This window comes from Lipophrys pholis, assembly GCF_963383615.2.
Source record: "Lipophrys pholis genome assembly, chromosome: 2".
NCBI classification, from domain to species: domain Eukaryota; kingdom Metazoa; phylum Chordata; class Actinopteri; order Blenniiformes; family Blenniidae; genus Lipophrys; species Lipophrys pholis.
The window spans coordinates 12,567,578-12,592,418 of record NC_137636.1 but is presented as its reverse complement, the minus strand read 5'-3'; the positions used below and the strand labels follow the sequence as shown (position 1 = coordinate 12,592,418).

General features: G+C 40.2%; 1 protein-coding gene across 1 annotated transcript in view; it reads right to left on the bottom strand.

The window, feature by feature from the left end:
- Positions 1-6,216: 6,216 nt before the first annotated feature.
- Positions 6,217-24,841, bottom strand: part of syt7b (synaptotagmin VIIb) — a gene marked incomplete at its 5' end in the record, with an annotated part of 81,968 nt that continues 63,343 nt past the window's right edge. Inside the window, 6 exons of the mRNA XM_080458056.1 lie at positions 6,217-7,209; positions 8,700-8,899; positions 9,074-9,188; positions 9,515-9,684; positions 9,762-10,029; positions 14,836-14,959. Of these exons, the coding sequence (XP_080314182.1) occupies positions 7,105-7,209; positions 8,700-8,899; positions 9,074-9,188; positions 9,515-9,684; positions 9,762-10,029; positions 14,836-14,959 (982 nt within the window). The 3' untranslated portion in view covers positions 6,217-7,104. The remainder of the gene's footprint in view (positions 7,210-8,699; positions 8,900-9,073; positions 9,189-9,514; positions 9,685-9,761; positions 10,030-14,835; positions 14,960-24,841) is intronic.

Here is a 24,841-nt window from a genome sequence, read left to right as displayed (position 1 = left end):
GACAAAACTCTTTCACACGATCAAATATAGAAGATGGTGAAAAGGAAAAGCCTCACGTTTAACAGAAAGAAACATTTGTAGGACCGGGCTTAGAGGTGGTGCCTTTCTGCTGCTCTGACAGAGATTAGAGGACAGAAAGCGAGAGAAGGATTGTGATAGATAAACTTTCATTTGCTCCAGGAATGTATTGATGGAGACGACATGGAGAGCACAGACTCCAGGAGGGAGGGCGAGAGAGAGAGAACGTAAAATATCACTATTCTGGGAATTTGTAAATCTGATCTCTTTATATTGACGAAGAATTCAATTTTACATCTTCACTGTAGTCGTTTGTGATATTTGAAAGTGAAGTAACTAAAGCAACAGTTATAATTCTCCGTCTTGGAAAAAAAAAGAAAAAAAAAGAAAAAGGATACCACCTCAGGATCCCACATGCAGGGGAAGTACAATTCATGTCTTTATTGCTCTGAGGCTTGTTTAGAGTGTATATTCATCAGCTGCCCACGCACACCCACTGTGCCTATCTGTAGCCCGGCGCTCCTGTCATCCTCCACTGCTGCTTCTTGTGTCGTGACAGCTCTCTGTTTTATCCTCAGCCATGCCATCACCCTCTCCTCCCCGGGACTTTCAATCTCATGTGCTTTTGTTCCAACCATAAGCAGCAGCACCCCGAGTCTTCCTCTCTGCTTCCCGTGTCGGCAGGAGAGCTTTTCGCCGGCTCAAACAAAACCTGCAAACACCGTCAAAAGGGGGAAGATTGCCAGGATTCATTCTAAGAACGGAAGTGTTCGATAAGTTGGTAAATTAAACACCCCCTGTCATCATCACACACACACACACACACAAACTTTCAGTGCATCTTCAACTCAAGATGACATTTCAGAGAAAAGCTATGTGTAGGAGGCAATTTCCTTAATTTTAGAGATCAGCACCCACTCTCAAGATTCATGGTAATTATCCTTAAAAAGCAAAGTCCCTATTTCTGCTAAAAACTGAAAGAGAAAGGAAAATGGAGAGGAAATGCGGCTGCATGTTTCCAGCAGTTCAAATAAGAACTAATTTCATGAACCAGTCCATATATTTGCAATATGGAACTTCAAGGAAAGAAGCGGATGTTGCTGTCCCCTAAACTCATATATTAGAATAGAACAGTAATACTTATTAATCCCATGGAGAAATTCTGCAGATATTGGTGTAGTGGTTAGCGTTCTTTCCTCATGGGCGTTAAGGTCTCTGGTTTGAATCTGGGGGTGGGGGGGGGGGGGGGGGGGGTTGCATGTTTTACTGCGTACGAGTGGATTTTCTCCAGCTCTTCTGCTTTAATGCCACAGTGCCAAAACATGTATTTGAGGCATATTGGCTTCACAAAGTTGCCCATATATCTAGAATAGTACAGAAGATATATATTATATAAACAATAAAATGACTTCTTTTTGAAAACTTTACTCATGTCTTACAAATCACATACGTCTGTAGTTTAAGACAGTGTGTTGGGCGGCGAGGTGAGCTCCATCGCTCCTTCTCTCTTTTTATGGTGGCAGAAAGTTACAGGAAGGATTGAAGCAAATACTGGTTGGAGGTATTTAATACTTTCACTTTCTCAGCCCACTCCCAGAAGGTCAGTTATCACTGCTGTGACAGGCTGTCCCCAAGTGAGCATTTATCAGGACGGCGTGATGTATCACTTCACCGTCGGGCTACTTTCATTTGACAGAAAAACAGAGTCAGATAAAACTTAAGTGCGTGAGACAAACGGGCTATTAACCTAAACAACTGGAGAGGAGATGCAGGTCAACAAGTAGGGCGCACGGTCATTTAGCTGAGGGAAGGCACGCACACTTGTTCCCCCTCACGTTCACTACACAAAGAAATACTTTAAAAATACATTAATTTACCGTCAGTTGGTTGGAGATCTGACTTTCTGACTGAATTCCACTCTTCATGACTTGTTTTTCTGCGTGTTCTTGCCTCCCTTCTTGTGTGGTGTGACTCCACCCCCATGTGCTCCCTCTCCTCCCCTGATTACTTTTGATTGTTGTCTGCTGTGTCTCATCAAGCATTGCTTCCCAGTGTGCAGATATAAGCCTCCAGTCTGTCCCCGTGTCGAGTTCCTCCTGCGTATTCCTGTTTGTTTCTTGCTAGTTATTCTGCCTTATTACTTTTTTATTCCCCCTGAGTTTTTCCTGTGGACACTTAATGTGAAATAAACATTTGAACTTGTCCCCCCCGGTGAAGCTCTGTCTATATATATATATATATATATATATATGTCCCAGCATGATAATCCCTAAATTAAAAAAAAGAAAAGGCAAATGTAAAAGAGATGAAGTTATAGTTTCAGGAAATGGTCATACAAGATGTGCAGTGTTTCATAGGTGTTCCTCAATTTTCATGTGAGTGAGAAAACCATACTGTAATCTCTGAGATTAATCTTGTATTGAAGCGTTAAAGTTAGAATTACAGTGTTGCACCTGAAGCTATGCTGCTCCCACGGCAAATATTTTCATCTGCATTTTAATGCAGAAAAAGTGTTTTAGTCTTCCCATAGTTTCAGTAGATAATCCACCTGAAATTATATTATGAATGAGTTTTAATGATTTATTTATTTTTATTCATGTGAGTGATGTAAGTCCTTATGATTAAAAAAAGATAACGTGGATTCGTCTTCAGCTCACATCTTTAGGCAGATAAAAACAACAACATATGTTTGAAATGAATTGTTTATGAAGGCGTTCTGTGTTTGTCTCTGCGTGATGGATTGTGCACCGTGTATTTTGCCTGCACCCGTAGTCGGCCGGGTTCTATTCCAGTACCACATAATGACAATACGCTGGATATCACAGTGTCGAACATATGGAGGAGTTTTCTGAAAAACACATAACAATACCAGACAAGAAGTATCTTTGTTTTATATACACATTTATATCATTATATACACTGTACACATTTCAAAAAAATAAATGGCTGATATTTAACACTGTGCACCCCACAGATGTGTAACTCCAAAGAGAAAACGGGAGTGAAGGAGGGGAGAGGGGCAGTGATACCAATGACAGACAGATATCAACAAACCCCGACAAATACTAATGATTTTTTTTTTCTCTCTTTTTTTTTTTATACAGGACACTTCACAATCATTTGTACAGTATATAAATTAAAATGTCACTGGTAAACCTCTCTTTGTCCGAAGCCGTCCCATAAGAGAATGCCCTGAAACAGATATGTGAGCCTGTCCAGTAAACTTGTGGTATTTGGCCAGTGAAGAGTGTAGAAAGACAGCTTCATCTCAATTTCTTTAAAAAAATATACCAAACCCTGACTGATATTTAACTGATATTTAGGTTGCATTGGTTGAAGTGACTTTCACCAAAGCCTTTGGAATGTAATGCTTCGTCAGCAGCATTTGAAATGCTCCCTAGTTTTACGCACAGGGCAACCAGGCCAGACAGATGACGTGTGTTCCTGGTTTATTTCTGGGCCGCTCCAATGCTCTGCTCCGACCTGAGATGTAGCTAAAAGTGATGCAAAGAGGTGATGATTATCTCCTGTTTCACCTTTCTTTTTCTCTCCCCCTCTCTGACACTTGGAAGGGGGAGCACATATGGTGAAGAGCAAGGCGTGGCAGGGTTCATAAGGCACACACAGAACACTTTGTGCCAGAAAGCATGTGTGCACAATGGGGGTGTTTTGGGGGAGTGCCAGCTGTGATGGTAAGGAGCCACCCTTCTTTTTTTTTCTTTTTTTCTTTCATACCCTTAGTGAATCAGATTAGACCAGATAGGTAGGATGGGAAGGACATTTAGGACATGTTCATAGCTGCTTTTCTCCGAACTAAAAATACTGGTGTACTATGGTCAAATGAAGCATTTTTTTTCTTCAATCTGGGGTTCTTGTAAAGCTTATCAACAACATTTTTATTTTCCTGTGACCTTCACTTTCAGCTCACATATGGGATATCAGCCTCCTCTCATGCCAAATGCCCTTGTAAAGCCGCACGTGAGCAAAATAACCCTGCCATGAAGAGAGGTTTGTTCCAGCATCGTTGTCAAAAAGTGCAGTGACTTCTAAAGAAGTGACAGCTTGAAAAAAAACCAGAAACATTTCTTTGTACATCTGGAATCATACAGAATAAAAACGGTAAACAAAGCTGCTTCGTATTAAACTGGCAAAATAGAACTTAGTGCAGATATACACAGAGGAACACACAAATACAATCACACAAACGAAAGTTCAAACACAAACACCCACCCACAGTGCAAACACACATAAAACACGCACACACACATACACGCACATGCAGTCGACAGAAAACAGCAGTGGAATGTAAAAAGTTTCCCCCCAAATATTATTACTCTCATTTGTTTCAATTCATCAGATCAGCACATCGCTCTATGGGACTTGAGGGAGGTCACAAATAGGCAGTAAAGCAAACAACTGGAAGACAGGTGTACTCCATTCATACTTCATTCCTGACATCGTACCATCTGTGCCAGAAAAACTGCTCGTTTTCAATAAAGGTCAGTTCACACAAATCACAGAAATAAGTCCAAATATGAATCTTCAAGGTTTAAAACAGAACTTTCATAAAAATCTACTTGAGGCTTTTCTGAAACATCCTCGGGAGCTTTGCACAGCCGGAGCCAAGATCCCACCAGAGCCCACAAACTGTTGCGAAAGTGGAGCTGAAGCAAAACGAAACAATTTTCCTTTGGCGATATGTGGTCTTCACTCCCACCGATTTCTGTTTGGTCCTCCGATGTTCGCAGTTGTTTTTGATCTCTTGGGTTTGGTGCCTACTGGTGCAGTGACAGTGTGCGAGAGGGAACAGCTGAGGAATCTAGAAGGAGAACTAAAACGTATACGCCAAATAAAAAGCCAGAAAAACAGCCAAGATTTCCCATTTTGATGCTGTTGGTGAGACCAGACAACATTTTAGCCATAATTCTTGTAATCAATGATGTGGCTAATACTCTGAACAACAGATTTCTTGCAGTCCCAAATAAAACCATTCGGTGTTAGATTAGTGTATTTTCTGATTAACAAATTCAATGTTTCTGGAGAGACAAGTTGTTGAAAACTTGTGAAAAATCCACTGATGTAACAGGAGTGATTAAAGAACATCACATCCCCAACACACACACACACACACACACACACACACACACACACACACACACACACACACACACACACACACACACACACACACACACACACATATACTTGTGTTGCTCGACACTACCAGGGGAGAGGATGCGTTCATGGGCGCAAAAATTCATAAACATATGATCCAAATGAACTGTTCTGGGATCTATTCTTGTTTTAAAATATTGATATTTACACGCTATAATTTGTTAGGTAGTTTGGTAATTTTCCAATCATACGACGATGATTCCTCCTGGGCTGACAGGAACTACTTCTTTTTCCGCTTGTCACACCAATGTGAACTATATTTGTGTGCCCCGTGCAGGTCTATCACTTATATGTCTTAAATGCATGTTGATGCAACCACAGAAATGTGTGTCGCTTTTTTTTTTTTCTACTTTGAAAACAACAACATTGATATAAAACATATGGAAAATTATTTAAAAAGTCAAGTATTTGTCTTCGCAAGTATATCATTTGAAATAGCCTATGTTTTAGCTCTCTTCCTAGAACACATTGACCTTGTAAATAAAGCAGTATTTCTATTTCAGCTGGTAGAGGCAACGCTTTGGTTTTACTTGATATCAAATCGGAACAACCTTCAGTGCTATCACACATCATGTCATTAATTAGGGCTGCATTAAAAAGTAATTTGGGCAGACTGACCGTTTAGGTTTAGTGACCTCCTCCCAAGTGTTCGTCTAAATTCAGCTCCACAATTAACTATTCTCCGATCATCATCAAGGGCAAATTTGTTTTCAACAATATCTTTAATTTAGCTGTGCAAGTCTAAAATACTCCCACATCCACCCACACTCATACACACACACACGCACACAGACACGCACACACACACACACACACACATTCATCCATGCACAAACGCACACCCACACACACACGCACACACTTCAGAAAGCTGCTTTTTGCTTATTTTCTGGAAGAACAAGTTGATTCTCTAAATTTCTTGAGACAAAAAAATAAAAAACACAACAGTAATCACTTTACTCGTTTTTCCTATTCAGTGGGATTTCGATTCCAAGAAAATGGAAATGCTTTTTTTTTTTTTTTGACACTTGCCCAATCAGAACAGTGCTAAATGTTCATCTTCATATCCATTTTTTCTTTTTTTGTTTGAGCACTTCATTTGGGGTTACAGCACATCACCCTACAGCACGCACAGACGACAAAGGGATCCAGCCAAGGGAGAATTATTACAGTGGAACCAGAGTAAGAGAGAAAGGTGAAAAAGATCAAACATGACTCAGTTCCAGTCCCTTTTAAATACAGCCCATCACTTTCTCATGCCTGTGTGGGTTTTCCTGATTTTTTTTTAGGCATTTTAAGGGTGTGAAGGAAGAGTGACAGAAACACAAGTTAAACAAACAGGCCAGAAGCAGAGTGCGAAACTCCACACTGCAACATAAGTTGTAAATGGGTTGCACAGGTCAGTGCCATTCACACTCATCATGTGCGTGTTTGAACACAGTCCATCTTGTCAGTGCAGAAAATGCATGGAGTATCAGTTCAGCCCATTTTTGGTCGGTAGTTTATATTCATGGGTGGCAAGAGGTACTGCTCTGATGTTAAAGATTAGACATGGTTGCTGATGAGGAGGGTAAAAAAAAGTATCTTGGACCAAAAAAAGAAAACTTGGTTGAACGAGAGCACAAAGAAGGAGTGAGCAAAGACATCAAAGAGACTTCAGACAAACGGATGAGAGGGGGTCAGGTGGGAATCAGAGCTTGACAAGGGGGGGAAATTTAAGGAGGGTGTCATGGGGTCTGAGGGCAAGAAAATATCAAAGAGGCCTGAGAACAAAGCGATGATACATGGTCTGCAGCCCAACACTGCATTTAGGGAGAGGGGTGTATGTGTTGAGGGCAGGGGCTGTTGGCTGAAGCTAGAAACTTGTTGGGGGGTGGGGGGACACTGTAGGCAGGTGGTTTGCTGGTTCCCTCAGGCCTTGAGCGCATGCCACTGGGCCACAGTGGTACGAGGATGTCCCATCATGTCTTTCCAGTGTTTTACCTCTGCCGGGCCACTCTTCCATGAAAGATAAATCTATGGTGACAGAAAGAAGTAAGGCTATCACACATATTATTTGTAAAGTGGGAAAGAATTCCCAGTAAACAGTGAAGTATCAAGATAGAAATGTCACAGCCAGGATTGATTGAAGTGCTATTAGAGAAAGATTTACCCGGTAAATATCTAAGACAATTTCTATTGACTCTATTGACTCTATTGAACGTCAGACAGTCTCACAAATCTGATCTGTGCATGAAATACTGTTTCAAGTTTCAATTATGTCACGATTTGGTTATTTTTAGGTGTTATAATGAGGCAACAAATTACAGCTGTTGCATGCAGGCAGATAATATATGTGGTTAGGGTGGAAGCAAGCATAGTCCCTGCAGTTGCTGGAGATGTGAATGAATGGCAGCGAGAGTAATAGTGCAACCATGCTGTAAAGATCCTAAAGATTTTTCTCCCAATGCCCGGAGGAGAGAAGGATTTGATTTGAGCTATGATGTTTTTTTTGTTTCAGCTTGTCTGACATCTTTCAGTTGTGTTCGAGGTCTGTTCTCTATGTTCTGGCAGTGCAGACTAATAGTGGATGTGCAGTGCACAAGCAACCACGATGGTTGTGATTATAGCTAAAATGATATAGGAATCGATGATGACATAGAACTCATCAATGGTTAAATGAGTAATTGGAAAAACAGAATGTTTCCAAAAGTAATGTTGTGATTCAGGAGTAGCTATAACTTCAGTAGAAAAATAGAATAAATAGGTACACTTTTGTTGAATTCATTCCTGGTTAAGCTTATTCCTGGTTAAGTTTCAGAACAAATGCCATGGGTTTCCATCTACAAACAGCAGAACAACTGAAGTTGCGGTAAAAATCAAGTTTGCATCAATTAAAGGAGAAGAGAGTCAAAAGTTGCAGACTTTTTATCGAGAGCAACTGTACTGACCAAATGACCAAACTAAATTTGTTTATCACACATTCTACACAGTCAAACTTTTTTTCTTTTGAAGAGATTAGACCATTTCAGACAACCAGTTATGGCCTAAGAGATTTGAAGGTGTTTTTCTTCAAGTCAAAAACACAATTTACTTGTGAAATACTCAAAGAATCAAGAGGGAGCTATTCCTGTAAGTGATAATCCTCAGTGTGGGGGTCCAGTTCAGCAAAATACTTCTTATTCCCAGTTGGTGCTCCAGTACACCCGATTGGTGCGCTTGAAAATATAGAAATATATAAACCTATTGAAAGAAAAACGAATTTGGACATCGTTGATTTGATCGGATAAATGTCGTGCAAGTGTAGAGGCTGCAGGAGCTGAGCCACACTTTGTATGAAACTATAAAATGAAGCAAGTCAAAAATGAAGCTTTTGTCATTATGAACCGAGTGCAGTGAAGATTGGTCTTGACCAGCAGGGGTCAGTAGAGACTGGCTCAATTATCAGCTGTTGATGGTCTGTCACATTCAGGGAAACACAGAGGAAGAGAAGAAGAAAAAAGGAAGAGGAAGGGGGAAGGAGATACCTTTCCAATGACATCATTGCGACTGAGTCTGTCCTTGTCCATGACGGTGATAATTATGGTGGTCTCCCTCAGCACGTGGGCAGGCACGTCAAAGGGGAAGGACTCGTTGAAAACAGGGTTCAGACAGCGCTTCATTACCACTGTTTTCTTCTTCTCCACCCGCTTGTCCTTGTTCATCAACCACACCTTGACATACGGGTCTGTGGAGAGGAAAATGCGCTATCAGTTTCGTGGACAAAACTGATAGCAGTGTTTAGAGTGGATCTATAGTCATTTTTTCAGAAAGAGAATACAGAGTCAAGATGATCAAATTTCCATGTGGAAGCAGCTGTGCATTTCATTAAAGGACACAGAAGACGAAGGAGCATCGATACCAGAAGTGCCTCCGATGTCCATGGCTTTGAGGTTGCGGGCTTTGATGATGCTCACAGTGATGGTGTTGGCTGTGGGGTTGTAGCACAGAGACACCAAAAGATCCCCTCGACTTCCCTGGAGAAATTACAAACACTACATGACGTTGTTTACTTTACAAACCCCTTTTTCTTGCAATTTTCTCTTCTGTGGCTTGGTGTGCATTTCTGCTTCTTCCCCTGGCTTTCTGTGTGTTCTCCATCTACCTGTCAGCCTTTCCATATTCCTATCTATTCCCTCTCTCACCAGCACGTTGCCACTTCTCCCCTGGGAGCATCACAGCAGCCAGGAATGACATCACCCGTTACATTCTGTCCCATCTCCTCTTTCTCTTTATGTTTGTCTCTCTTCCTCTCTCCTCCTCCTGTTCTTTCCTCTAACCCATCTCTTTCCCTTTTACTCACGCTGCCATCGCTGCATGGTTTCAGCTCCTTCCAGAAAGTCTGCATGTTGGCCAGGTCCAGTTTGTTGAGTGGGATGGACACCTCTCCTATGGGGTCATTCCTGCTGAAGCGGTCATAGTCCAGAACTTGCAGGTATAAAGTCCTCTGGACCACCTTCTCATATGGAAACCCTGAGAGAAGTTCAGCCAGTAAAGCAATGGGTCATACTCATAAACATGGAAAAGCTTAAGAGTGACCTTCATCATACCTTCGAAGAGGAAGGTCTCGTTCCAGTGGGGGTTCAGATTCTTCCTCTTGACTTTGGTCTCCAGTTTGTGCTTCTTGTCCGGCAGCAGGTAGAGTTTGACAAATGGATCAGAGGTGCCGGAAAAGTCCTTTGCAGGCAAATCCTGGCCTTTGAGAATTTTGACAGTGAGGGTCGAGTCCTGAAAACTATACCCAACACTGAACTGAATGCGACCCAGCTTCTCGCATATTGGACCCTCATGCTCATCTTCCTCTGAACCTGGTGACAGCTGAGACATGCAGGAGGAGGAGAAGGTCAATGTCATACGATTTTAATGGACAGTAATGAAAGCTGTCTGTTAGTGTTTTAGTCGGCAAATGCCTTTTGAACTATTTGTGAACTAATTTGCCAATTTCAATGACAGAGTAAATATAAATCAACTTTTGTACTAAACATTGAGACAGGAAATCACGATATGTTGTGGGACAGTAGAACTGATAAGTATAGTAGTCATTTGGAAAAAAAGATCATATTGAGAGAAATTTTGAGCTACAAATTGAAAAATCAATGAATTGGCCTGAGTTGGTTGTATGATTGACATCAGACAATATTATATATAAATGGCAATGAAAACATTTTTTTTTTTGACATCTTTAAAAAAGTACAAGACACCAATAGCAATGAATATTTCAAGTTTCAACTGTTTCAATGTGTAATAAATAAAGCCTTGAAAAATATCAAAGGTTCACATGATTTTAAACTAAGAAACAAAATGTCAACATTGTTTCAGTTTTATAATTATAAAAATCATTTTACTCCAGGAAACCAGGACATAATCATGCAGTGGCAGGCCTAATAATTAAACAATTATGTGCTTTCTAAAATAGACATAAATGGATTAAATGATTGTTTTTGAAGTAATTAAATGATTACAGCGACCGAGTGGACTTTTTTTTTTTTTTTTTTTTAAAGTGTTTTACATCTTTTCTTTGGCAATTTATTGTAAATCTAAATTTAAATCTCAGCATTATGTTCCGTTTTGCAGAAAAACAATGAGCCAAATTTGTAGTTTCTTTAATGAAGACATTCAGCTCACAGTCCCATTGAAATGTGCTTGACTGACAAATTGAACTACAATACTGTGTTGTCACTGATGTCTCAAAATGCTTTTCAGGCATGTCCTTAAATATTAAAATCGACAGGTGGACCTTACACATCCTGCACTTTTTTTTTCTTTCACACCACATTAGTTTTACTTCGATGTAGACCTCACTGAACACACTACCATGGGAGATGTACTAGTTTTATCAGAAGACAGGGTCAAAATATTCACAGCATGCTCACACCCAGATCTCTGTCAGTGGAGCAGACAGGTGGATTCCCACCAAATCAAGAGATTTACACTCCGATCCACAGGGGGCACTAATTCTGCACTTCAGCATTGAAAAAAAAAACCAGCTTCTAACTGGCAAACTGGCATAATGTTGTGTCACATGTCCGGTGTCGGCTGTGTGATAAGGGTAGAAACTGTGTGTTGCTGTATGGAGATGAGAGGTGGATTATCTGTTGCTAGACAGACCCTCTGACTGATGGCGGTGTGGCCTGGAAAGAGGGAAAAAAAATCCAGTTTTAAAAAAGCCCTATCTGATTGAGGGGGAAAGCCAGAGGCATTATTCAAGAAGCGGTTCCAGAAATTTAATATCCAATTCAGTATTCTCCCTCACATTTCTGATGGCGCTGCTCAGCGTCGTTCTCTATGCTGAATATGATCACTTTTCATTAGGTAGTCCTCCACCCAACAGCTGGCTTAAATTGCTTTTCCACATTCTCTGCAATTGGGTACTTTCCACCTTCCTATTCAGCTTTTAAATCTCTCTCTCTAATATTGTTTCTAAAAACCCAAACAACACTTGTGTAGTGGATGCCGATACTATGAATTACAAAACAAAACAAAGTACAAAACTAAATGTAATGTAATTTTTTTAAAGGAAATTTGTACAAAAAAGCCAATACCGAAATGATTCTCCTAATTGTCAGTTAATCCACAACTTCATTCTATGTACTATTGACATCTCTAAAACTACAACAAACTCGAACATGAGACACGGCGGTATGCTGGTGTAGTGGTTGGTGCTGTTGAATCCCAGTGAGCTAATCCCCAGTGTGAGTCAGGTTGGAGGCTTTCATTTGTGAAATTTCTTTGTTCACTGCACGCATGTGTGTATTCTAGTTTCTATCCTCAGTACAACAAATGCATTTGAGTAAAGCGACTAGTTGTGTGTGCACGTCTGTGATGGACTGGTGATAAATCCCTGCCTGTACCCATAGTGTGCTGGGATTGGCTTCAGCAGCGCTGAATTGAATAATGTGATATAGAATAGAATGGGCGGATAGAACATGAAACCTTAATTTATCTATCCACTCCATCCAAGTTAGGGTTCAAGTTCAAGAGTACTTTGCTATCCCACAACGGGCAAATCTCGCACAGCAGCAATTTACGTAACGTAAAGAGAGTAAAAAAAACAAAAAAAAAAACAACCCATATATAACATAGATTCACATAAATGTAGTTTTTGGCGGACTCCAGTCTATTCTAGTTTACATCAGATGGACGATTGCCAGCCCACAATCACACACGCTCACACACATTTTCACACTAACATGCATGTCTTTTCATTGTGGAATGAAGCCAAAGGCACTGGAGAAAACCCACTCAGGCCCAAGGCAACATCAGGGGTCTTCTTGCTGTGAGGTGTGCATGCGACCCACTACACCAGCATGAAGCAAGATAAGACTTGCCCTTCTTAATGACTGACATAGATCACGTTGTCCATTTTGAATCAACCTTACACACACACTGCTATCATTCTGCAATAAAAAATAATAAATCCAGCACTATTACCTTTTGTATAATGATTTAATCCAGCAGTGTTTTACAAAAATAATAAACCAAATATATTCTAAAATATAACAGTTTCAAATTTTTCAGCACTAATCAAAATTTGGGGTGTTTAATGCAGATGCAGATAATGTGGAGAAGGGAAGCAGAAACTGAGCTAAACAATTGCTGGTGTAAATCTCGGAATTGGGATTGGCAGAAACTAAGATATCCCGCGCGCGGCCCTTCAAACTAATAACATCTATTCTATATATCTCTCTATAGAAACCGCTGCAAATGTGCCAACGTTAGATAATGAGGAAAAAACGCATTTACACCACAGCCCTTTGAGCGTCACATGCAATGAGAGCTGTGTCAGAGTACATCCAGATAACAACCTTGCGATGCTGACAGGACACCCATCCATCCTCCCCCAATCCCCTACTACCTGAGACGCTTCACAGAGCTGCATGTACACGCTCACGTTCAGTACACACTTGTCTTTCTCTGGATACAGTCCGTGGAAAAGCATTCCGTATATACAAACGCCGCCCCCTTCCTAGCAGCACATGTGGCGGAGCAGTGCAGGATGGGTATTTTACAGCACGGAGGAAGGGTTTGTGAAATATATAGACGCCTTTGGCAAAAACTGCCCAGAATGAGCATTATCATTAGGTACCAACACTGTGAATTCCTCAGACACACCACGGAGCCCACATAATTGCACACTGCTCATACCCATCTCTGCCATTTTCTCACAGCACCCACAGCACTGCGTGTTCGTTCAAAGCTAATTACCGAACCTCGCTGAATGAGGCGCACGTCCCCTCTCCTCCCGGTGCCTCGCTTGAGATGTGATGATTACTGTATGTTGCAGTCAGCTGAGATGCTGTTAAGTCCTCGCTGACTCTGAGGCTCTACAGGTGGGTGAGCCGAGTGGGATGGAGACAGAACTTTGTGGGTGATGAAAGCTTTGGGAGGATGAAAAAAAAAAAAAAACCCTCAGACAACTTCGTCAAACTGAATCAAGGTTTGTGGGACATGTCATCTGGCTTCTCCTCCACCAGACAGATTGCAATATGATTCCTGAATGGATGTAGAGACCTGATTTGACAATGACTAGAGTATGCACATCCTATATTTTGTATCTTTAGACATCATTTCTTTAAAACATAGTAGAAAATATTGCATTATGAAGTAGCAAAACATGAGATAAACAGAAAGGTTCCTCAGTAAATCAGGACAGTTTTACACTGAAATGTTTACAGAATATCTAAATTGATAGCTATTTCTTTATAGAGTAATAAGTAATTTATGGAAAAATACGTGATTTATATTCAACAGATTCAAATCTTTAGTGTCCGAGAACTGAGTCTCATTAGATCAAACTAGAAAAATAGCATTTCATAAATGTTGCTTATTCAAACAGAGAAACTTTTATTATTCATTTTCTAGAAAAAAACTAAAAACATTGAACCAATTATAGCTGTGTGAGTGTGAGGCAGGCCACCTTTGAAGAGGTTCCGGAGAGTTTTAACAACATAAACTATTTGACCATTTAATCTTTTTGAAGACGCTGTGATAGTTAGAAATAGGAAGGTAAGCTGATTACTTGTTTTATTAAAAAGAAGCAATATTGTGTCGTGTGAGAAAGGTTAGGAAGTCTTGTGCTTTCCAAAGAAGTTTGAAAAACCCTCAATTACAGCAATTTAAAATGTGTAGTTTGTAACATTTGTGTTTAGTGTTTTGGTGGTTAAGTATCTTATTAATAACAAGCCAGGAACGTTTGACTCAACTGCTTTCGAAGATCGCACTGAACACCTCAGACGCAGACTGTAGAGATGGCCGACATAGTATTCAGGTCATCTCTTCTTATTCAAGAAGTCTCATATTCATATGAGTGTTTATAATCATGATTAAATAATAATAGGTGAACGTAATGTTTTTGACTTTTCCATTTCCATCTTGTTGTACTTCCTTGTCTCGATACTTTCATGTAACTCTCATTCTAGATTAGAAAAGATGATGTGGAGACACTGCTGGAGTGTCTGTGCCGTCTCACTTCTTATAATTTACATGCCTTTGCTGCTGACAAGAGTCCCCACATCTTCTCTAAATATAGATGAGTTCTACAATGCTGAAAACTGACTTTGAATGAGCCGGAGATGTGTGAGTGCAATAGACGCACAGATACTTTGCACTGACATTGTGTGTTACCATGAGCATGTCACTGGTGACTGAGTTTGCCAAGTCGGAAACAGAGGAGTTGGCTTCGTGGCGACGTCCACTTTCATCGGGCGTCTGACCTCTGGGGCTGCTGCCTGGTTTGTTCCCTGGAGTTCTGGTAAAATAAACACAAATACAAATATATTTACATGTTTATGCTTCGAATGAGCCCCCCAAAAAAAGTGTCCTTATAGTTTTGTGTAATGCCATCTGGGGCTTCTTGTCACAATGTGGGCTAAAACATGACGAGTTCTGCTCACATCATGACATTCTAGACAGAAACAGCTAAGTGTGCGGCATACACTGTTCTTAAAATTCATCTCTCTTGTTTCAAAAGGACACGTTGCTTGGGAACAAAGAAAGACCAAAAATTGCATGTTAATGGAGCCATTACCAATATTTAGTCACTCACACCGCCATCTAGAATCTATTCCTTACTATTTTTGAGTATTTATTTTTAGACAAAACAAACCTCCAAGGCAAACACACACCAGTGTAAAACTTTGTCCAACACCATCTGTCACTTCACAGTCTGAAAATTCAGATTACATGACTATACGGAAATTAATTCAAAACACAAGTAAGGGGTATATATTACAGTGAAAGAAAAGAAAACAAAAAGAAAATATATGGAGTAAAATAGCATGAGTACCTTATTATGATACTTCTTGGGAAGATACAAAGATCTGATACCAGTCTAGACATATTGACAAATAAGACTAAAGAGCTCTTATCGCTGCAAGTGAGACCACCCAGAGGAAAAAAAAATAAAAACTGAGCAATTGTTGGAAAGACAGAAATAGAGAGTGCATCAACAGGAGTGTGAGCTTTAAAACACAAAGGTAGAAGCAGAATCGAGATTAGAAGAGGGCTTTGTTGAAAAGATAATCTGAGAAGAGGGATAAATCTGAAGATTTATGTGTATGCTAAGGTGGAGAAAAAGAAGAGGATTTGTTTGTGTTAAAACTCAGAGGATTAATGGAATCAAGAAAGTGAAGTTACTGGCTCAGATTAATGTGAGACTGAGACATCGGCGCACACGGTTTCACAAACACACACAGGCTTTAGGAAATAGAAGTCGGGGAGCAAAGGGAGATGAGGTAAACGTGTGCAAGCAAAACAGCCCAGATTTGGTTTGGACTCAGGAGTCAGATGCTCTAAAGGCAGAAAGAAGAAGCAAACAGACGAGTTACGTGAGCAAGTAAACTAGAAGGAGGCTATAGAACGAGGGGTTTGAGATAGACAGGGGTTATACGGCAAACAGACAAGCACAAGTGGAGCGACACTGAGCAAGAAAAGAAAAAAAGGATACGGGCTGGAAGAGAAAAGAATTGATTCGTCACTCTGCATTTATTTTCTGTGATCTGCAGGCCAGAGCCACAACAATGCAGCACGGACTCACTTCCAACTTTACCAATTTCACAAATCAAGTGCTTGCCAAACAAAGCTCACTTTTGCATGTGCATGCTGATGAAGACGCATGAAATGCCTCATTTTCATGGCGGGTCAATACTCAATGTTCACAAGTTGAAGTAAAAACATTCAGCTGCAGAATCTCAGATTGACTCCGAACACATCACATGGAAAGGTGTTACCTTGAATATAACACATGGAAGTCACACATAGAGTATAAGACCTGGCTGTCACACTGACACTTGACTTGGCTCCAGTCTGCACCGTGGCACTCTGCCTTTTCACCTCAAAAACAAGTGTGCTTAGTGTTATAACTCATCAGTTTACAAAGAAACCCTAATATAATCCTTTCACACTCACTGATTCTAAAATTATTAGATGTTTCGCTTAAGGTGTAAATCATATATTGACTTCTGTATAGTTTTCTTGAATGGTTGCACATACATGAAACACAAGGCTCGTTTTACTTACTTTGTGGAAATTGTTGTTAAATGAAACATTTTATTTAAAAAAATCGGACTTACAATGGAACAAAGAAAACCTTTGTGTATTTTGGAAATAAAGAAAATAGTTTGATTTGTTGTTGACAAAGCTTAAAAGATTTAAGTTAAAACAAGTTTACCTTAATTAATTTTAATTGAATCCAAACAAACAAACAAACAAACAAACAAACAAACAAACAAACAAACACACAAACACACACACAAACAGTATCATAAATGTTGAATGTGATCCATCTGAGTTTGCTGAGTATCTGCTGCCAATGTTAAAATCTCAGCAGCACACTTCATGAAAATGCAATTTTGGTTGTTTGTATTCTAGGCAGATTTTATGGCTCAGTTACAGCAAAAAAAACAAACGAGTTTATCTTAATACTAAAATAAATACAAACCCACCTGAACTGTGTATGAAACACAGACACTGTTTTAATACGAAATTAGACATTTGATTTGGAAACAAAATGACCATCAAGTGGTTTTTCCTTGTCAAAGACATTGACATATTTCTACTTACAGAGTTGGTTCTGCAGCTACAATGCAGCCTGTAAAAACCCCATTTCAAATGTTTACTCTCACTTACAAATACAAACAGCCCAGCTTTAACCGCACGGAGGTCATCTGCAGAGAGATTTCTCGCTTTGACTCTGAAGACTATAATATATTCCTGTCTGCTGGGTCTCTACTCAAAGACTCTATGGAGGCCTACCTTTAAGAAGACCTGCCTTTAATGACAAACCATTGACATTTACTAAATCAACATCCAACACACAATATAGAGATCACGTGAATCTCAAACAATCAACCTTATGTAAACAGCAAGGCATTTCCTTTATTATTTACACTGAAGATGTTTTCATCCCACCATACTGCTGTGCCAATAAATTATCTAAGCCGTGCAGAGAACATGCAGTGCCACATCTCACAGGCCTGTAAAAATTCACATCACCAATGCAGCCAACATATATTATGAATTCCTCTTTCTTTTGTGGTAGACATACTCTACACATACTCAGTGATACAATTGCCCAGTGGTTGGCACAGTCACCATATTTGAGTCTTGCTGACTTTGCATGTTCGCCTGATGGCCTCTTATGTTATTAATTTGATAGATACTTAATAGGGTATTCAATCTCCAGCTTCCTCACCCTTGTTAGGTTAACTAGTGACTCTAAGTTGAATGTGGATGTCAATGTGCCCTTCCATTAGTACTACATGTTATAAAATGGTGGCTCGTTTCACCATTAATTTCGTTCATTTTCATAATGTACTATCATCACAAGTCTGATCGCCAAACTAAAAAAAACAAAAAAAACCCAACTACTTTATTCACTTGAGCTCTCGTTATCAAAACACATTCACTACCCTGTCTGCTCCAGCCTGATAATGCATTCAGCAAACTAGAAAGTAGAATATGCATGGATCTGATGCTGTGTCAGTGACTGCCACTTGTGCCTGTAAATATAGCCAATAGAGGAATAAAAAAAATTATACAATGAATAAACTGAGCTGTTGCCAGAAATGTTTGCTGTTTATATAATCTAAGGCAAACAGAAAAAGAGACAATATGTTAAAAACAACTGGATTTGGAGATTAACTGGCAGTTAATAAGGGGGGAATCTGGTGGATGATGTCTCTAAAAAGATGCTTGCTTAACATAAATCATCCATACATTAATAGGAAGTAAATCAAAGTAAAGTCATGCTTTAATTTCGAGGAGATAGCTTAATTTGTCAACAACCACAACAATAACATCAATAAAAAAGCACCATTATAATACGGAGAATAAAGCCCATCTTAACCAACACCGGCTGAAAGGCAGAGTACACAATGTGCAGGTCACAAGTCAGACAGACCCACATCCACATTCAAACCTATGAATAATTTACTGTCATCCGTTAGTCTAACAGGCATGTCTTTGGACTGAGGGCAAAGTGGAGAACCCAGAAAAAAATGTAAGCAGGCACAGGGAGAACATGCAAATCCCAAACAGACAGAATCTGGATTTGGACTAGGAACTTTCCGGCTGTGAAGTAACAGGATAAATGGAAATACCCACAAATCATGGGATGATTCTTCTTGGTTTATACTTGTATTCTCTACGTTAAGTTAATAAGTGCAGTAGAGCTGAATTAATCAACTGTACACACCTCACTGGTGGATAAATGTGCAGTCACCTCACAAATGACATGAAAGGCAAATAACAACCCACTGTGGTACATTGTGTCCTCGAATCAGGGCTGTTGACACTGTAACGGCCAGGGGGATGTTGGGTGTGGTAGAGAGGTGAGTTCATCCATGTGTGAAAATAAACATATTTAGTCTCTGTCAAACGTGCACACACATGCATGCACACGGATGCTGCAGCATGGCACCGTTGCTACATAATATCCCACCCAGACATGAGGACATATAAAAAATAAAAATAAATCTTTCTGTCCAGAGATATAGAGAAATTGAGGAAACATGATTGAAATAACCATGTTTAACACTAAGCGATGATTAGGAAGGATAATTATCTTACTAACCTGTCCATTCTCTCCTTGCTGTTATCATGACTCAGTTATACAAATATGACCACGACTGTATAAAAAATTATCATTACTCCACCACTTATTAGACTGTGAATGAACATTTCCTTTCACAGTGTTGTTGTGTTCGAAGCAAAGAATACAGGCATACAACTAAAGGACTTGAGTAGGTTTCAGAAGTGTGGCTCAGTGATGGCTAGACGACTAAGTCAGAGCATCAAAACTGCATCTCACATGAGGTGTTACCAGTCTGCGGGGTCAGTATCTATCAAAAATGGTCCAAGAAAGGAAAAGTAATGAACAGACAACAGGGTCAAGCTGAAATTGTTAATGCTGGTACAGAAAGAAAGAGTAATAAATAAAGATACATTGTGCAGCACAGTTGGTTGCATATAGGGCAGCCTAACCAAAGACCAGCTGCCTATACTGACCCCTGTCTTCCACCAAATCGCAACAATAAGCGTGCAATTATAGGAAGTGGGCCATAGAGCAAATAAAGAAGCCCATGCGGTTGCTTACCTGTTGAACACATAGAATGGCACCAAGAAACACAAAAGAGGGTCTGCTATCCGTTTGGATATTACTTTAACAAGTACCACCTACAGAAGCAGTGTTACATGACGTATACGTCCTTTCATAGAAATGTTTTTTTCTTGATAGCAGTGACCTCTTTCAGCAGGATAATACACACTGACATAAAACAAAAATGCAGCAAAAATGGTTTGAGGAACAGAAAACGTTTCGGTTGTTGACTTGACCTCCAAATTCTCATATCATATATCACATATCAAGCCAGTAGAGCATCTGTGGGATGTGCTGAACGAACAAGCCACGTTAAGGAGTTAAATGATCTGCTGCTAACACCAAAACGTTGAAATGTAGGGTTGTAAAGGACGCCATGCAATATTGGGAAAGTGGTCATAATATTATGGCTGAACTTTTTTGGGAAATTAATAGAAAGTAGAGGTTTTTGCTGGAGGAATACCCCCTGTGATTAACAATGGAAACAAACCAGCATAAATATCTCCAGCTGCAAGCTTCCTCTTTCTGCCAGCTTCGAGACTATCTCGCTTAAAACACAACATCAGTTACATAATTCTTCCTTTAGAGGTTGTCGTAACCATGGCAACCAAAAAGTGTGCTCCCACTTAAGGTTGTACTCTACCATCACGTATTTTACACTGTGTTGCAGTAACCATAGTAACTGGAGCCTTCAAAAAGAGGGCAGCGAAATCCAAGGAAGCTCCACTGAGAGGGGCATATATTGAAAATAGCAAAAAAGGCCCAAAGGGCAAAGGGACCAGGCTCTTCGAAAGCCTTTGAAACATAGTCTTTGACTTCTTCATACCTACACTCCTCCAGCTCCCTGTGACCCTGCAAAGAACACATCAGCACATACCACAGTGAGTGTGAGCTCATGCTACCCCCCCACCAAAAGAAAAACAAGACATAACAAACAAAAACAAACGTCTGATTCATAAATGTCCAAAACAAGTGCAAAATTACCTCCAGCCATATTATACTCAAAACAACAGGTGAAAAGGCAGAAATGTGCAACCATGGAGTAACTGTCTTCCTCTGTTAATAAAACCGTCTGGATTATCAGGCCGAAAGAAACTTGATTTTTACCCTTCGTGTTTTAGACGGTTGGGAAATGCAAATGGTCTTTAAAATAAAACAAATGAGCACATGGGCACAGACGCGTAATCCTCATGAAGGTCGGGGGCAATATCCTCCGGAGAACGGGCGCTTCGATCTCATGAAGTAAAACTGAAAATTCGGCTTTTGACCTCCTGGCCTCACTTTGAGTTGAAAGCTTCTGTGTAATTGGACAAAGCAGGCCATTACATCCCAAGGGGACAATGCAGAGACATGCTATCTCCGCCAGTGTAACACGAGCATTGTCAGTGGGCGACTCTGTTCAGCCCCAATGAAATAGAACTGAATAAATGAAAAGTCTTTCACTTATGAAGCTTTGATGAATGTATATCATGAGAGTCATTAAAGGAGAAAGAAAGAGAGGGGACTCTGGCTTACAGGAAAAAGGAAGACATTTCAAGCAGTTCTGGCACAACAAAGATATTGAGACATGAGCATCATGATATTATTGTAAGAGATAATATATGCAGAAAAGATGCTCATACTATGTCATTTGTTAACAATGTTGAGTATTTTATCCATTCATTTATTATATTGTGCACAGTGAGTGTTTTAAATGGCATCGCTGTATTTTGCTGAAAGAAACTACAAATGTGACAAATGAGTTAAGACAACACCAAGAGTTGGAACATTATAGTCTCAGCTCCTCCTCAACTTCCACACTGTGGTAAACTGACTTTATTTATAGAGCACATGCTTACAATTTCAATACAATCGGTCACAATCAACCATTTTTTCACAAAATCATGCACACACTAGTAATAATGTCTGCAATATAAGGTGGCTGCACACTATTACTGCATTGTCTCTACAGATTGAGCCCCAAGCTACAGTAACCATCCCCCTCAATCCAACTACAAGGTATAAAAATGACTTTAACCAGTTCAGAGTCCAAACTGACTTAACACAGATTGATTACTTTTTTGAAAGAAAGTGGATTATCTGGCTGATTTTGAAAGAAAAAAAAAGCTAATTACCTTCTTAGCTTCGAGTTATCAATCGCTAGGAGTCAGGCCAAAATAATTGAGTTAACCTGCCTGAGGTTTTTAGATTAGTAATAAAGTAGTAAAGATTTATTGCAGTTATTTTTTATAACCTCATATGGCAATGCAGTCTGTATAACATTTGCTTCCTAATCATTCAGGCAAATTAAAAAAAGAGGAAATAGAATTGAGTTTGGATGAGAATTTTTTTGAAGCGAAAACAAATACTGCCGGCACTTAGAGACAGCGGGTGTAGGAGAAGCTCTGATATACAGTTATGCAAGAGAACTGTTCATCAATTAATCTCCTTTGTCTGATCTTAAGCAATGAGGCTGATTTTGTCCAAATCAGAAAAGTTGTTTGAATCATCGACTGCAACAAAGGAGAGCTGATGTAGCATCATCACATCATAACATCACTCAATACCCTTAGGAGAGGGTAAATACGTGAATAAGGAGATCGTGGAAAGAGAGAAAGAGGAGATCGGCTCGCAAAACACAAGAGTTAAGTGTCAAAGCTGTAAAAGATGCACTGAGATGAAGCAAGGTGCAGACCGAGAGAAGCAGATGAGGGGGAGAAGAAAAGAACGCGAGATGAGGAGACAAAAGTCTTATTGGAAAAACAAAATGAGAGCGGCAGAGGGTAAAGAGGAAATTGATGAGAGGGGTGGGAGAGAAACGGGAGGCAGAGGGTAAGGGAGGGAAAGTAGATGGACGGGTGGGAACATGAGAGATGAGAGCTACCGGCAGGGCCTGGATGGCGAGTGCCTCTCCATAAACATGCTGTGTATCTGGGACTTGCTGATCATACACTAGCCAGAAGAGACCATGAAACACAATATTGGTCCCATGTCCTGTGATGGATGAGGCCCAGGCTTCGATGTCAGCCCACTCAGCGCTACCCACCAACAGGGACAAATCACCGGGCCACCACCCTCCTCGACACTCCAGCTAATACAACTAATGGAGCCATCTACAGTGTTCGACTGGGTTGATGCTCTTTGAATAGACCTCTGCTACCTTCCTCTTGAGATTTATCCACTGAGTCTGCCTCTATTTATAAATCCATGCATAAAGAAGGAAGGAAAAGAGTATGTGGTAATGTCTTAGCCAATTCAGCAGTGGTGAGAAAAATCAATAAAAACAAAATGTTTATTGATAATGGGCACACTTCTTTGCCCCCTATCGCTGATCACTGTCACCTTCACTGTGATGCCCTCCTCAGTTTCCTTTCATGAGCTCTCTTAAATCAGCTCACTGCTTGAAGCCACAAGCAGCACGCAGGGAAATGGTGAATGAGCTCCAGAGTTGGTTCTGACAGTTTTTTTTTAAAAAGATGCCTCGTTTGTGCTGACCTACATTGCTTTTTCTTTCCAATCATCTTTCCTCCTGGGCCACTGCTGACTGTGGAGTCTGCCACGGGGCTTGGTGACCAGCCTGGAGAGTCACTAGAAGGCTTAACTCGCTGTGATTGCTGGCTCAGACGCTCAATTGAAAGAGTCAGATATGCCAACTGATAAAGGGTGACAACAACTTCCTGCTTGATTAATACTGTACAGTCTGGCTTTGTGCAACTCAGCGAGAGCAGTGGAATATTAGCACAGCCAAGATTACACCTCTGAAGCCCATGGACAATGTACACCAGCTCAAACAAAAGCGGCTTAAGCATTAAACATTAAATGTCATGCAGTGCTGCGTAGTCAGAATATGCTAATCTATTTTACTCATCTATTTTACCTCCTTGCTGTGCTTTGAGTTTAAATATCAAAAATAAGCCTCCACACTTTGTCAACACTCATGCAGTTGTCTGAATTCACAGGGGCAACACAAGGACCACAAATACAACTATAAAGGCTGTTTGACGATGTCAGCAGTGTTTGTACGCTCAGCACACAAGGAGCATTTATTCCAAGGTGTGCCTCTGCGAACACCGAACACGTACAACATTAACTCTGTGTCATGCTCAGTTTAGATGTCCATAAAACTCTTGAGTGAAATGTCTGACAGTCAGATTCACTGACTGCTTGCTTACTTTGTCATTGGACGTTAAGGTACAGATCAAAAGCAACAAGCAAATACTTGTCTGAATGTATTGAATGAAAATGTGCATTGGCTAATCGGTTTTCATGCCTTTTATGCAAAACGAAAACCTTCAATAAGAGTTGACAATGTGTTGAAATACTTACGAATCAGTATATTTTAAGGACGAGGATTTACTCGACAGTAAAATGCAACGTAAAACAGGATTAGCTGCCAAGCTTCATGTTGAAAATATTCACATTTGATTTCAATGTCCCATCACCGAGGCTCTGCGTGGGCATTACATATTCTTGGCTTGCATTGAATGGAATCGGACATGCTTCGTTTCAGAAAGCACTGCACGTTTTACAGCTGTTACGAACTCTACCTTCAGATAGAAGGTTGTCCGGGGCCAGTAAGCTCTTTTGGGTTTATTCATATTTATTTCCCTGTTGCATCTCTGTGTGTGGTGAATCTCCAAGCTCATTAAGATGCAGCTCTGCTATGCAACAGCAGCTTTCTGAGATGATAATATTACAAACAGCTTTCCGAGCTTCCATCATAGTTATCTGCAGGTGGGTGATTACGTCTGGTCCACCGCAGGGCTTTGGCCGGCCTACCACAGTGACCCGGGCCGACTTACATGAAGTTACACATAAGAGATTAGGGGACCGTTTACTTAACTCACAGGGAGAAAAACACGGGCTTAGTCTGCAGATAACAGATCAGCTTGGAAGAAAATGTGTCTGTTGACACTAATAAAATTAACTCAAAGCTGCACTGGTGTCTGCAGGGATTTGATCTTTAAAATGTAATCAAGTCCAGACAGGTTTATAGTTAACAGCTAAGGCTCAGTACATAGACGTATCCTAAACCAAAACACAGATTAACATTAA